The 17239-nt window shown below is 29.6% G+C and overlaps 1 protein-coding gene across 2 annotated transcripts; it reads left to right on the top strand.

Annotated features, from left to right (window-relative positions):
• Positions 1-10168: 10168 nt before the first annotated feature.
• On the top strand, positions 10169-16739 carry LOC128387972 (dual specificity tyrosine-phosphorylation-regulated kinase 2-like). Of its 2 annotated transcripts, none has more exons than XM_053347295.1 (2): positions 10169-10760; positions 12457-16739. In XM_053347295.1, exon 2 carries the CDS (start codon positions 12497-12499, stop codon positions 14357-14359), a length of 1863 nt encoding a protein of 620 aa, XP_053203270.1. In that variant the 5' UTR covers positions 10169-10760; positions 12457-12496; the 3' UTR covers positions 14360-16739. The 2 variants fall into 2 exon arrangements, with proteins under 2 accessions (XP_053203270.1, XP_053203271.1); XM_053347296.1 differs by lacking the exon at positions 10169-10760 and adding an exon at positions 11688-12292.
• The last annotated feature ends 500 nt before the right edge of the window (positions 16740-17239 follow it).

Below are 17239 nucleotides of genomic sequence, written 5' to 3'. Positions count from 1 at the left end.
ATAGTCAACCCAACCACTTGTTAATTAGCCAATCTAATTATCTTGTTAATTATTTTTAATAGTTGAACGATAATCTCATCAAGAGATGGCGGCTTAGTAGTTAATTAACTTAATTTTAATTGTTCAATAAGTGAATCAAAGTTAATTGTTTAAGTTGAGACTAAGTATAAATTGTTTTTAATTGTCATGAGTTTAATTAGATTAGTTTGGAGGCTTAATTTTTCTGAATAATAGTTAAAGTGAACTTCCTGATTAGGTATAATTGTTTTAATTGTTGACCATCAATAATAATCAGATTTAACATTGAGAGCAATTAACAACCAAATCAAGAACGATTTTAACCAAATATTTCAAGTTAATTTCAAGGTGATTAAAGGAGTTTTTCGTTAATTAATTAACCCACTTTAATCCAATGAAATTAGTTCTTATCACAATTAAAACAATGATAGTTAATCAATTACTCGATCTCTTGATATGATAAACAATTAAAACCAATAATCTTGATTAGAACCAAATGAAACCAGGAAAAAGACCAACAATTTAATCAATTAAATTGATTATTTCTATTTACTTGTTGTTACTATTTAATTATCAAAATCAATCAATCAATCACAAGTTAATTTTCAACATTGACAATTATTTAATTGTTTGGTTTACCTTTAATTTTTGAACCTTTAATCAACGGGGAAAACTTAGATTTGAATCAAATTAAATTGTTGATTATGATTGGTAATTTTGACTGTCAATTTGATTACAACTTAAAAATAGATTATTGGGAAAATTAAATTAAATTGTTATAGTAGATTAAAAATAGTTTCAATATTGTTTAAATGGTTTAGAGACATTGAAATGATTAACAAGTGAAAAGCAAATTAACTTAATACCAATTGATTGTTATTATTAATATTTTGATTCATCTGATTTTGATTGTTGTTAAATTTCAAATCAAATTATCGTAACAATAATAATAGAAACATTGATTTGATTTATTGGTTAAAATTACAATTAGTTAACGTTGTTGGAAATGATTTAGATTGATTCAAATTAAATTATATCCAAACTGATACAATTAGTAGGAAATTAAATGCAACCTTCAACAATTAATTTCACCACTGAATCAATTGTAATGGTAATTAGATTGTTCAATATTTTGGTAAATGAATTAAATCATTGGAGATTTTGATTTATGATAATTAGTTAGATTATTGTTGGATTGTTGTTTTCTTAATTGTTACAAACGTTAACCCGATGACCTTAATCAAATTAACAAATTGTTATTACAATCATTAGGATAATCATGATGATGATTGTCAAATATTCATCACAACTTATTTTTAAACTGATTCGCACAACAATTTAGTCATCACAATCAACGATAACAATTGTAATGATACAACTAACACAATGAGTTGTATTAATAACAATTTAACATCATCAACTTAATCATGATCAACAAACTAACGACTTTATTTTTGATTGTTGACCAAATGAAATTAAATTGTGTGTGTGTGTGTGTGAGTGTACAACCAACATCAGTTAAGATGATTAAATCTAATTGTAAAGGTTAATTGTTCTTGATTGTAATTCGTAATCAATACAAGTTAATTGTTTAAAATCATTTGGATCTAATTGACACTTTTATTTGATGGAAAGGTAATTAATTAAAGTTATTAATGCCTCTATTAATGGTTACTTTGATTACGGTAAATTTGATTGTTAATGATTTATGATTTAATTTAATCCTAATAACTAGACAATAAAATGGTCATGATAATTTACTGATTGTAATCACCAGCGGAAATTGTTAATCAGATAAAATCAAGATTCATGATGATGGTGATTAAAGTTAAATTATGATGATCATTGTGTCTCAAAGTCACAATTAAAATGCAATCATTTGATTAACTTGATTGATTCACTTACAAATATGATTACCATTGTTAATTGTTGCAAGCTCATTCTTCCTGAAACAATTAAATTTACTCAATTCAAACAATTAACCGGCCTGTCTTTCACTCTGAACTTGATTGTTGGACAAAAGCTGATCTTTAAATCAGTTTGATTAACTCAAATTATTACAATTTTCATTTCATTTGATTTGATTTGCTTTCTGATGACAACGATTAACCAACAATTAGTAACCAACATTAATCAATGAACATTGAAAAGCTAATCACTGTTGATTGTTTAACTTAATCATTTCAATGACTGAGAGTAAAAACTTTTTTTTAAACTTCTTATTGTTGAACTTAAATTGTGACCTTATTAATTAATCAACCAATGAATTAAACAATGAACCAACAATCAGTTGAACAACAAAGAAATGGTTGAAATGTGAATACAACAGAAAAACAAAACATGATAACAATTAGTTAAACAACAACAATTTAACTAACCAGCTAACAACATGAACCATTGAAGGTAAACAATTAAAGGTAATCTTTATCATCTTCATAAGTGGTAAATGATTATCAACAATCAGATTAAATCATATTGTGTATAAATCATCAGTGTCTAAAACAATTGCACAATTAAAAGTTACAACAACCGATTGATTGTGATTAATGAGAAATCAAAAATTAACAATTAAAAAGAGACTAGACTTGAAAGAATGAGGAAAAAATCAGATAAATTTGATAAAATGAATTTCCAATCAACATGAATTTTACCATGGACCAAGATAATTGAAACATGAATAACTGATTGTCATGATTATTGATGATGATATTAATGAGTAGATGATGAGAATCAAGATGATAAAAGTTTAATCTTCACTAGATATCATCATCTCATCACAATTTCATAATCATGGTAAATATTATATATCATCATGAGAATCCAGAGGAAAATCAGGTCAGAACCTGAATAAGGAAAAGAAATGAAAACGGAAGAGAATCGATCAAACCATATATAAGGTTAATGATTATAGAGACAAGAAGAAGATGAGAATGATGATAAAAACGACAAAAGAAAGAGAAAAAGACAGAAAGAAGATGAGAAAAAAAATGAGAATAGAAAACTGAGTTGAATCAGAATTTTATTCCTTTTTTCTAATCAATCCTTTTTTCCCATTTGGTTGCCGATGAAAAGTTCAAGTTATAAGTTCATCATCATGAAGATGATAATAATTCATGAGAGAAAGAGAGAGAGAGAGAGAGATGAAGATAATATCTTCAAGGTGAAAGAGAAAGTTAGGAAATCTCTCCATGTAAACTGATTGGAATGAAAACAGAAGCGATAAAGTTCATTGAAAAATCGAGTATCAGACAAGAAAAGAAAGAGAATTAGACAGAAAAAAAAAACCGAATGATGATCATCATCCTTATCATCATCATGAATTAGATGAAAGGTCATTGTTCGTTGAGAGAGATTTCAACAGAACTTTTCTCTCTTCCCCTTTTCCACCATCATGGTAACTGTTTTTATCCTTTTCTGTTCCTGAGTTACCCTTTTGTTATCATCATCATTTCTTGTTGGTATTCATACTTTACTTTCAGGATATTATTATTATCATTTTTATCGCAATGAACTTTTTCAGTTAAGGGTTCTTAGCCTCTGATAATAATAATCATCATGATAATAGTAACAATCATGTTAATCATGATTCTGGTGTAATCCTTACAATTACAATAACCACACCTTTTTGTAACTCAATTATAATGAATTAAAAACCCCAAGAATCAGATCGTAAGTTACTTGATCTTGTTAACTTTTTACTTCCCTTTTTAATCATTGCCAAACCTTAAACACCTCTGCAATTTAGTTAATTATTATCAACATCTTAATCAGATTGTTAATCTTGATGTTCACAATCAGTTGATTCAGTTGTTGTTGTTGTTTTAAATCACAACAGTTTAAAAATAATATCACTTTTGCAACTCAATCTTTTTGTTTTCAACTTCCCTGTTTTCCCAGTTTCAACAATTTAACTTAATCATCAACAATTTACTGATACAATCATGATTACCAGACACAATTAATTAAGATTTTGTCTATTATCCAATTGGTGAAACAAATAAAGATTCATTTAATTAATTTACTAGTTAAGGGTTTATAATATCGTAATTGTTTCCTTGTTTCAATTTTGTCAATTCAGTTCAATTTTTATTGTTTAATTGTTGTGATTGTTTGATGATTATAACTTAGGGTTTATTAATTGTGATTTAAGGATTAGAGGGATTTTATTAAAATATGATTAGTGATTAGTGGTTAGTAGATATTGTTGATTTAATTTTATCCCTCTCATTGTAGAGATATGATTAGATTGTGATTATCTCTCTCTCTCTCTTTGCTTGGTTAATTGTTACTGTTGACCTTTGATTGTTGTTTACAATCAACTAATTGTCAGCTAATGGTGATTCCTGTCTGATTGTTAAAGAAAGAGAGTAACTAATCAAGTTAATCTCCTTTGGACCATGAAAAAAGACCAGAAGTTAATTGAATTGAAACGAAGCAAAGAAATTTGATTGTCTAGTCAATAGTTGGATTAGTTAATTAACTATTAACGGTAATTTACTATAAATTACTAACGATCATTGATCTTTAAGATGGATTGTTAATTATTTTGATTGTGACTATGTGCATAAATTACTGCGTCACAATTAAAATAAATTACCATTCACCTTGGTGATCATTAGAGTTGATGAACTTGGATTAACAATATTACCTTAACATTTGATAAAAATTAACTAATCTTTGATTGGTAAAAGTTAATTTAGTTATAAAGCATATATTTAATTAGTATCAGTGTGATAATTGTTGTCTAACAATTTAAGAATCAAAAGTTTATTAATAAACTAATCCACCATTGTTCAGATTCTGATTTCATGTTAATTGTTATGATGATAATGATAATTATTATTTACCACCAGGAAATGATTGAGAGATAAGGGTTAATCACAATCGAAATGATAACAATCAAAAAACATAATCATCAGAATGAGAAACACAAAAAAAAACAATAACAACAATTAAATTAAATTAACGTTTAATTAGAAAACAAAAAGAGTCGAAGAAGAAAAAAAAATCAAATAGTTTATCTGATTTTCACTCTTATATTTCCTGGTATTAAATCAGATTGAGTGATTAACACTGGTGATAATTAATTAAGTTGATTACATGATGACCAGGATGATTTAAGTGAATGATGGACAAGGATGATGATGAAATAAGAGGGAGGGATGAGGATGAAAATCAGGTTAGATTGAGAAATGTCCTTGACATGATGGATTCCAGTGGGTGGAAGATGATCAACATGATGATCAACATGATGATGATGATGATGAAAGGTGAGCCCATGTAAAGGTAGATGATGATAGTTCATCTTCATTTACCTTTGTATTGATTGACAATTCCCAGTTTGTCCTCAATTTTTTCATTGTTTTTGTTTGGTTTCTGTTTGATTTTCATATTGACCTAACATTAAATGACATTTGAAATAATTAAATTTGATTTCATTAAAATCAATATAAACTTTCAATGATTAACTGTTATTATCTTGGAAATAGAAAGTAACGCAATTGTAATTATGGTTCAATTGTTGTTTAAACTTGGTCATTTTTTAATTGTTCACAATTAAAAATTGTTCATTTTGCTTACTTGTGTGACCTTAATTTGATTGTTTTAACATAAACACAATCAAAACATGATAATTAACAATCAAAGGTTAAGGTTAACTTTCACTTTAATATTTAACACGATTATTGATTATCCGATTACAACAATTAACCATATTATCAACTAATCATGTCGATTTCAGTGAAAAAACTAAAATCAAGATCATGATTAACATATGATTAGAAAGTTAATTAGTATTAATTTGTTAGAATATAATACTTACCTGAGTGATTAGTAAATCCAGTTAAATGGATTGTGAGATTAATTAAGGTTGATTTATTTTTCTCTACTAATTGTTGATTAAAATTAGCAATTAAAACATAAGTTTAAATTGGATTGTATTGTAAAAGACTCACTTGAAAATAGTATTAAATCAATCGTGAGTTGAAACAATTAAGGTAAATCGTTGTTTCTAATTGCTACTTAATCACTTGATTGTTATCGATATTAAATCAACACGATCAGTTAATTGTCACTGATCGTCTTTTCCTCTTTACTATTAAAATTAATGGTAACAATTTGATGATATTAAACATGATCAAGTTAACTGTTGACTTTTGTTTACCTTTGATTATTATGATCAATTGTAAATATTTACAATTTAATTGTTTAGTGTTAACTGTTTCCCTTAATCATTGAGTATATTGATTTCAAGTGTGAGCAATAACAATAAGATAATTACACTTGAATTGTTGTTAAAGCTGAATACAAACCAGAATCACCAAATGAATTAAACTATTATAATCAAATCATTGTAAATTAAATCCAATCAAGTTAATCAAGTCAACAACGTCCTCTTGTTAAGCCCAATGATTAACTCAACATGAGAAATATTGATGAACTAGATTAACAAATCGAAAAGGATTACCACTGATCCAAAGTAATCAAATGATCTTGAAACAATCAAGTATTTGAGAATAGAAAATTGCTGACAATTAACAAATAGAATAGAGAAAAAAAAATTAAGTTAATTAATAGAAATTAAAACACAAGGTAAAGTTAATCAATTCGCAATAACAACAACAGAATTGAAACTTTTTCCAATTGATTGACATGAGATATAAACACTTGGAACATTTAATCATCATCATTAACCAGAAACACTTACTAACATGACAATTAACTAATTATAATTGTAATTAGAAAAACAACAACAAGTGATACAAATGGTATAAAAGAAAACAATTAATCACAATCAATCAAAAAATCAAAACAAATGATAAACTAAAAGGCGTGGTGATTGTGGAGAAACAAAAAGAGCGCCAACAATTATGATCGTAATTAATTGTTGACTTGTTAACAATTAACACTATTAATTACTCTTGTAACAATCAAGTGAATGGCGAGAAAAAATTAAGGCTCGGAAGGAAGTGATAATTACAATTAGCGAAATTGTAATCGAGCAATTAAATTTGAATTATTATCATTGATTTTGATTGTTATCCATTTGTTTTGTTTCTGGATCTCATTCATTTTAACAACAATTTAAAGTAAAAGTTAATCACCAATTTGATTCAAGTTGAGTTAATTGGTTTCTAGATAGTTAATCATCAATGTTTATCATAACCTTAATTGTTGAAACCTTATTGATTAATCAACCAACTCGCCTAAGCTTAAACGACACACAAGCAACTTAACAGTTTAGATTAATTAATTGATTGAGATTAATAAGTTACAATTAATCTGTATTCTAATATGAGATTTAAATTTCATTCATATAAATAACAACAATTAACTAACAGTTTATTAATCATAATCAATTAATGGAAATAAAAATCCAACAAGAGGAAAGTTGATTAATGTGAAAAACACATGAACAACAATTAACCTTCAAAGTTTATTAGTTAATTGTACCAATAATTTTGTAGGGAGAAACATGGAAATAAATGATTTAATCATAGGAACTGAATTAAATTTAATTCAAGAATAATAATGAGAAAACATGATAAGTTAATTTGTTTCCATCTTCTTGTTGATTGTTGTTTCCTTTTCCATTTAGTATGAAGATGATAAGACAACAGATTAAGTTGAACAAAAAAATTGTTCCTCATTTAATGTTGTTTATTGTAGACAATCATCTTATCATCATCATCATCATCATTCTGATGATCATCTTGAAAATGCTCCTTTTCAGCTTTTTTCTTGTTTCTCTCTTCCTATTTCCATGGGAAGTATAATATACATGAGACTCTGAGCATTGAGATTCTGAAATCAGGTCAAAGCCTAGAAGCAAAGGGAAGGATATAAACGGAAGAGAATGGATCCAATATGAGGTTAATAACCGCCATAGAAGAGAGAGAGAGAGATGATGATGAAAAAGGTTGAAGAAAGAAAGGAAGATAAGCCTGAGTTGGCGCAGAAAATTCTGTTCTCATCCAAATTCAGTTCTTTCATATTCTAACACCACCAACATCACAAGAAAAGTTCAAGTTATAAGTTCACAAAATGAATTGAGAAAAGCCACCAAACCCCAAGAAGAAGATGAACAGAATATAAAAAAAGAAAGAGATGATGATGAAAATGGCAGAAAAAAGAGAGAATGAGAAAGAGAGAGATGATGATGATGATGACGATGATGAGAAAAAGAGTAAAATGTTTTCTTCTTCAAGGTAAAGTGAAAGTTAAGTAAGAATGAGTCACAACGAAAAGTGTGTATGTACACACGGTGGAAGAAAAAAAAAGAGAGAGAATGAGAGAGAAAGTAGACAAAATGAGTAGAATGATGATAATCGTCATTATCATCATGATTCTTATCTTCATCTTCATTGAGGTGGTTGAAAGGTCATTGTTCGATGAGAGAGAATTGAACAGAATCTGAGAAAGGTAATTTTCTGGTTGGGCTTAACCCTTTTACGTTGGTGGTTTAATATACTCCAAATTGTTGTAGGTTGTTGATTTTGTTGTAGTTTAATTGTGATCAAATATACAAACATTAAATTGTTCAAATCATTCAGTCTATTATTATTATCGCCATCATCATCATCATCGTTACCGTCGCTATTAGAACCCTTAACGATAACAATAATAGGAACCACACCTTTGTAAATAGTTACCTTTTTTTCATTATGATTTTTTTACTCTAAAATTAACATTGATTTTGAATTGATTTTATCACTTCCTATTTCAATGAATCATTATGATTTATATCATCATCATCATCATCATTGCCAAAACAATTTGTTGCCTCTAAAAAACATCGTAACAATAATAGTAACAATCAGTTTGATCAATCATGATTATAATTAGAATCAATAATATAACTTATCACTTACGTTTACGTTTCTTTTAATAACAAACAAACAATTATAATTAATCATCGTTTTAATGTTTTCTTTTTACAATTTTCATTAATAAAATTTTTCTTCTCTCTCTCTCTCTCTTAATTGTTTAGTCCTGATTACCTGAGCTAATAACACATTGATATGAATTATCATTGATTAACTAACATTAAGATCATTGATCTTTGTATGGAAAAAAAGTTGTCACAATCTCTATTGTTTAATCATTGAAAACATTTAATTGTTAGGTGATGATTATTATTAATGAGATACATTCACACACAGAAATAGAGAGAGAGAGAGAGAGACAATTTCATTAACCTAACAGTTAAGGTTTCACAATTATCATTAAGGGTCTTTAACCTTCACAATCAAATTTAAATGTCACACACACATTAGTTGTAATAAGTAAAAAAATGTTGATTACAAAAACAGCAACATGATAACTTTTACCTGGAAAATGAAATTTTGTTCAGCAAAATCTGAACAAAAAAAAAGTTTATTGATAAAAAATGAAGATAAATTGAGTAATTAGCATTATGATTGATTCATTGACGACAATTAGTGATTGGTTAATGGGAATAGTATAGTAATGAGCATCGTGATAGAATTGATAATGAAATGATAGCAGGATGATAATGATGATATAAAAGGGATTGAATAAGATGAAGAAAAAAATAATGAAAAAAGATGAGGATGCGAAAAGTAGGTTACCAAATAAAGTGAAGAGACATGCCCTTTGAATGGAGAGATGAAGGAACCGGTGAAAGAGGATGAGGAAAGAGAAACTTTTAACAGAGAGAAGATAAAAGGGAGGAGGTGGTTGGGAGAAAGGGAGAAACTTTCATCTTCTATTTTAATGGACAAAGAGAGAGAGAGAGAGAGAGAGAAGGACGAGGGAGAAGGAAGAGGGTGGAAGTAAATTCAGAATGATGATGAAGCAAAGGGAATGAACTCAGACTGAAGATGATGATGACCTGAGAAAGAGAGAGAGAGAGAAGGGAGGGAAGAGAGAAAGATAGACAGGGAGAGAGAAAAAAGACAGTAAAGAAAGAGAGAATGTGGTTAGTCTCTTTTTCTCTGTCGGTTTTACTGTCTTTCCATCTTAAAGGTTGAATATAACCCAGAAAATAAGGGTTGAATAGGTCAACAGCCATGCTCAGAATTATTGATCATCATGATCTGTTGAAGCTTGATGATGATGAAGATAATGATGATAAGGGAGAGAAGGGAGAGAAGGAGAGAGAGAGATGAAATGATGATGATGGTTTATTGAGAAGAAGATAAATCGTAAGAGAAAGAAAAGTGAGACCATGTAAAGGTAAAAAAAAGTCTCTTCTCTCAATACGCTAACATTTACAATCTATTATTATTATTTGTTGTTATTGTATTTTTATTATTGATTGTTGAATGAAAAGAAATTAATTCTCAGTCAATTTTGTCAACAATTAAGTTTCCAACAATATGAGTGCTTTTTATACAAACCATCAGATATAAGGTTTCAACGTAATAACAATTTACCTTTCATTTTTTTTGTTCACAATTCACAATTTCAGTGGTAATCGTAATCATCTAAACTTTTAATTAATCTGCAATCATCTTAATCATTTTGTGTGAGAGAGAAAATTTTTTTTAATCATCAGTGGGATTTAATTGTATTGGATTATCATTTTTGTTTCATCTCTCATTTCCCTGTTGGTTAATTGTTGGAAATTGTGTTCACCATAATCAATATTGTGTACATTTAATTGGATATAAGACTTGACACCTTAATTAAATTATGATCATCCATATGATTGTGATTATCAATTCATTTTAAACTAATCAATAATTTGGATCACAATCTCAATCAATTGTTACTAAAAGGTAATTCTCACTTTTAATTTAAACCTTTTCTATCATTAGTTAATCCGATTCATTTTGAATTCTGTCCATGTGAATACCCAAATGTTTAATTGTGTGTTAATCACTTTAAATTTGATTGTTGATAACCTAAATTTCATTATATTGATTAGTTTTTTCATCTCTATGATTTTCAATGTTTTTTCACAATTAAGTTAATCCATTGATTGGAGTAAATTAATCTACCTGTTTCTTTGTGGAGGCTTAATTGTTAGTCTGTGAGGAAAAATTTCCGGTATTAATCAGTTGAATTTTCTTGGAAAAACGGATTAGCTTGAGGCTTGAAGATTTACTTGGAAATTGAGGATTAGGATTAATCTATGTTTAGATTTTAAGATGAATAACATCATGTTGATTAGTTAATCATAATCGTTTTAATCAAGTTGCATTTCTTATTCCTTAATTGTTGATATGATCGAGAATATCATTATATTCCAATCAATTAAATTGATTTATCCTTCATCTAAATCAGACGGTTTAATGATGATAATGAAGGGAAAAAGAAAAGAAAATTTTATTTTCTTAATTGTGATTAAGAAAATTGTTATTCTATTGTCTTTCTAACTGATTTAACTAATTTACTCAATATTTATTGTCAAATGGTAACAATTGAATTGTTGCTTGGTTAATCAATAAGGTGAAACAGTTAAGGTTAAAATTGTTGACGTTTACTTTGTTTTATCAATTGCAACAATTTAGAAACAATTAGTAGTTTAAATGAAATTAATTTCCAATTCCATGAGAACAATTATTAGAAGAATTAGAAACAATAATCAACTGATTGAGGAATTAATTTCTATTCAATAGAAGAGATCATTTTATTGTTAAAGAGAATTTTTTACTTTTTTTTCTTCTCCAAATTGTTCGAAGGTTCTAAAAGTTCAATTACAATTCGAAACTCGAAAAACAAAGTTGACACTTTTTCTTCCTTCAGCCTCGCCCTTTATTTCTTATCTCATTTGTTTTGATTTTCTTCTTCTTTTTTTGGGTAAGGTCCTAGGTAACTACTCTACTATTACTATTCTACTTAGTGTTCACCTTTTTCTTTCTTTCTCTCTCAAAAATAAGACGACAGAGGAAAAGAAAGAGAAAAAACATCGACAGTAAACAAAAAGAAAGACCATTTGGTGGCTCCATCTATGAGCCCGTTTCGAGGAAAAGGTCTCATCACAAGCGATCCAAAGGTTAGACAATGAAGAGAACAGGGACCGTCTACTAAGTGACCGAACTTTTTCCAAGCGATATGGTCATACGGCCCCTAACCAGTTCTTTTCTTCAGCATCTTTACCAATCCCTTTGTTTCTCGTTTTCTTTTTAACTTTTTTATCTTTTTTCACAATTAGTTTTTTTTTCTCAATTTTTCTAATTAATTTAATTTAGTTTCTAATCAACAATCAATTAAATAGTGTTTAAAGTGTATATCTCAGGTGTTTAAATGTGTTTTTTTCTCTTTTTTGGATCAATTGTGTTTCAATGTTTCTCTTTTCCTTCTTGTGGTAATAACACAACCAATTTAGTTTTTCTTTCTCTCTTTCTCTTATATCATATTATCTAATTGTTGTTTTTTCTTTTTAATTTGATAATTAATTTGCTTTTTTATCTCATTTCTTTTTTCTCTTCTTCTTTTCTTTTACCGTTTAAATTATCTTTTTTTTCACAGTGATTTTATTAGATTAAACCAAGAATTAAATTGATTTGAGATGCCTTTCTCACGGACTCGCTCGCTAATTACTAATATGAATGGATCAACTAGTGGTCCATTTTTACCTCAAATTTCGGATAAGAATGGTTCCTCTTTAGTTAATTCAAATTGTAATCCAAGTTCCGGTTTATTGCCGCCCATCAAAAGCTCATCTTATAAAGGTTCATCCAATGGATTGAACAACATCAGTGATAATAACGGTATCTCCGAGACAGTTGATTATTCCTCTGCTGAAGCCGATTGTTTAATCAATGGATTTAATATCTCGGTTGTTATGCATGGTCAAGGTGAGATTGTTTTACCTCGTGCCCAGGTCAATAATAATAATAATAATAATAATAATGGTTTACCTGATGTAAATGATTCTGGATGTAATTCCAATGGAACCCATAATGGAAGCTCCAATGGATCTAGTGGATCTCATGGTTCAAATAGTACCAATGATAACAATGGTAATGCTCAGTCAACACCAAGTCAAGATATAGAAAATGAAGAGCAAAGTTATAACAATTGTCTAAACAAGTATAATAATGGTAATGGATCAACGTCCAATTTAGTAGGTTTAGTACCTTATAAAGGTAAGACGAAACCTTTGGTGGTTACACCTGAACAAGTGATGAAACTTTATTCATACAAATTATCAGCTTATGAGCATCATGAAATCTTTGGTTATTCACAAATATATTTCATTGGTGCCAATGCTAAAAAACGATTCAGTGTAATCGGTGCTCCCAATAATTGTGGTTTTGACGATGAACATGGTTCATATTTACATGTTCTCCATGATCATATTGCTTATCGATATGAGATGTTAAAGATCATTGGAAAAGGAAGCTTTGGTCAAGTGATTAAAGCTTATGATCACAAGACTCAACAGCATGTGGCCTTAAAAATGGTTCGAAATGAGAAACGTTTCCATCGTCAAGCTCAAGAAGAGATTCGGATATTGGATCATCTAAGGAAACAAGATAAAGATAATACCATGAATATAATACATATGTACGAGAACTTTACATTCCGTAATCATATGTGTATAACCTTTGAGCTTCTTAGTGTTAACCTTTACGAGTTAATTAAGAAAAACAAATATCAAGGTTTTAGTATACAATTAGTCCGTCGGTTTGCTTACTCCATTTTAAGGTGTTTGGAAGCCTTGTTTAACAATAAGATTATCCATTGCGATCTCAAACCTGAAAATGTACTCCTCAAACAACAAGGTCGAAGTGGGATTAAAGTTATTGACTTTGGCTCTTCCTGCTTTGAAACCCAACGAGTCTACACCTACATTCAATCTCGTTTCTACCGAGCCCCGGAGGTCATTCTGGGTTGTAAATATGGTATGCCCATTGATATGTGGTCGTTTGGTTGTATTCTAGCTGAATTAGCAACCGGATCACCTCTTTTACCCGGTGAAGATGAGGATGATCAATTAGCTTGTATTATTGAATTACTTGGTATGCCACCTGAAAAGCTGTTGAAACAATCTTCTCGAGTGAAAAGATTCATCAACTCAAAAGGTTATCCCCGTTACTGTCAACCAAATATACTTTCCGATGGTACAGTTTTATTAAATGGAGGACGCTCCCGACGTGGGAAGATAAGAGGCCCACCAGGTTCACGAGATTGGTCAACGGCATTAAAAGGCTGTGATGATGAGCATTTCATTGACTTTATCAAGAAATGCCTTGAATGGGATCCCGAGTTACGGATGACACCTCATGAGGCTCTTAAACATACTTGGCTTACTCGTCGTCGTTTACCACATCCCCCACAAATCAATAGTGATAATTCAGCTGTTAGTGAATCATCCCCAGTGCGGCACAACAATAATCAACCAATTAATGGCCACAAACGCCAGTGAACACTTTTTGTCCCCGTTGCATTAAACTGAGAGTTTTTTTCCCCGAGGAGAGTTGAAAACGTGAATATAAACCTAAATTTAGCCTAATATAATTCAAAAGAGATTATAATTAAAACAAAAAAAAAAGGATGACAAGTTATGATTGTGTCCTCTCAGCTACATTACTGCCGTCAACCTCGTAATTCACCGCCGCTTCTGCTGCCACACTTTACTACGTCGTTTTTTCATTGACTTATTAATATCCTCATCAATATCCTCATCTCATCATACTTATTTGTAGCTTAACAAACACACACACATCATGCAACACCCGATCAACATTTTGTCACCATTCACCACCTTCTGTCTTGACATGTAACGTGAACATGATGTATTATTACCATACTTTGTTCATGATGGTGAATAGAAAAGGTATTTGGAAAGCAAAAAGTGTAACAGGTGAATCAACATCAACACGTACGAAGAATCATCACAATTATCGTCATCGTCATCAATTCAACCTTACCCAAAACAACAACACCACCGTAACCACACAATCACCACCACTACTCTCATCATGCGTACATTTTGAAACGTGTACACATCGCATTTTTGTCCATAATCTTTACTTATAATCTGCTAAACAAAAATGTTCACATTTTGTCCTGATCTTTATCTTCAATCTTCTTGGTCTTCTTTGAATATATATAAATATATATACGACGATCCCTCTTTAGACCCAATTGCAATTCCATTCTTACCTCAACCAAACTTGCTCCAAAAAAAACCGTTCTGGTTTTATCTAGCCTATATCATCATTTCCATCATCATCATCATCATCATCATCATTATTCAAAACATCAACAGCACCTACGCCACTAAAACTTGAGAACTTTTTATCACCACCTCGAGCATCCACCACCTTCATCATTTTTAAAAAAAGTTTTACCATCAACATAATGATCATCTTCTTTTTTTCATCCGTTATCATTTTTTGCATCATTTGCAGCATTTAGAATCAGTATCAAGAAAAATTGATCATCATCATCATCGATTAACATGTTAAATAAAACTGGATACACATTCAAGGAAACTCCTTTGGTGCAAGGAAAGAAAAAGGAGATCGACTTGACCGAGTTTTGGACATGATACACATGCATCGTATAAATACACTTTTGAGAGGCCGAATCTCATCCTTTTTTGGAAAGACCCAAAAGCGCTCTCTTTTATTATTATTATGATAATATATCTTCTCACTTTTCCACCTCTTTCTTTCTCTCACTCTCTATCCTGTCCCTCGCTCATTTTACCCGTTGTATGATGACATACAAAAAAAAGAAATGGGGTAAAATTGTCGCAATAAATTGAAAAAAAATGAAGATAAAAGAAATGAAACAAACGAAACAAACAAAAAACAAATGACCAACATCGACGAACTGAACGATATCGACGATAAAACAACAACAAGGTCTCCATGTAGCATAACACAACCACCAACCGAATCAACAACAAAGCAACTTATTTTTCCTCCTTCAAAACTTGTAATTCACCAGCAATCCCATTCCCACCATTAAATCAACTTCATGATGCTTTTTTTAGGCAGCAATATGGATCCAGATGAATCTACACTGAATCTAATGAGATTTTCTCTCCCTCTGATTCCTCAAATTCAACAAATCGACATGATAGAAACTCTGACAACAACCAACAAGCTCACATTGTTTTTTGCTTGTTTGTTTTTTTTTAATTGTATCATCATTGTAATCTAAGTCAAAAAATTTTCTTCTTTGATCTTGTTCTGAAAGAAAAACAAAGCATTTTTTGCTTCTAATTCATTGGAAAGAAAGTAAAAATACTCGAATAATAGTCAACAACATAACAACCACAACACCAACATCATCAACTAAAACTCTTCTTATCTCTTCTATCTTTTCATCTTCTCTCTCTCTCATCCACATCCACATCCTCATCCGCATCTTTTATCATCATTCAACGAAAACAAAAGACACAAACATAACAATTGGTTACCTGGTAATCACTTACTCGGTGTCCATAATAGCTTCATGTAGATTCTCATTCAGTTGCTCATCATCATTATTCCTCTTTCTCTTTCTCTCTTTAAACTAACCCTTTCCTTCATTTATCATCATTACCTTTTATCTCATCACCTTTTCATCATCCTTTTCTTACCCTTTTCGAATTCAATATAAAATGAAACATCAATACAAGAAAAGAGTCTAAGATATGAAGGTAAAAGATACAGAAGAAGACGAAGACGAAGAAAGAACGTAAAAAAAACAAAACGATTTCTTATTAATTAACTTTTTTCTTTCTCTTTGTAAGATTGAATCTTGTACACATTACAATTAATTAACAACAAAAAACCAACAATCGAAATTGACTCACTTGCTTCTCAAATTTTATTCCAATCGGTTGATAAGAATGAAATTCATTAATCAGATATGAAGATCGCATCAAACAACCAAATTAATTTCTAATCATCATGTGAACATCTTAAATTAAAGAGATCAAGAGAAGGATAATTAGCGTGGAAACCTTTTAATCAGCGATTTAAATCCAATATTTTGACTTTCAGGTTATTTCTAATCAAGAAGAAAATTGAAAATAATTAATATTTGGAATAATAAAAAACGATTAGTAACATTTTCCATTTTCTCAGCTTTGATTTGATTGATATAAATTTACTTAATTATAATTCATCTGAAAGGATTTTATACTCACTTAGAATCTATTGGTGTGTGTAAATGTCACTATGGTTAATTGTTGATTCTTTGTCTTGATTGGAAAGTCTTTTTTCATTGATTAATAGATTCCTGATTTACTCCAATCAAAAGTGTTCGTTGTATTATGAGTGATCTCTCAGAATATGAGTACGATGAT

The sequence above is a fragment of the Panonychus citri genome, unplaced genomic scaffold (genome assembly GCF_014898815.1).
Source record: "Panonychus citri isolate SS breed McGregor unplaced genomic scaffold, ASM1489881v1 Contig00095, whole genome shotgun sequence".
Lineage (NCBI taxonomy): Eukaryota > Metazoa > Arthropoda > Arachnida > Trombidiformes > Tetranychidae > Panonychus > Panonychus citri.
Note: the sequence above shows the minus strand (reverse complement) of the source record. Positions and strands in the feature narration are given on the sequence as shown.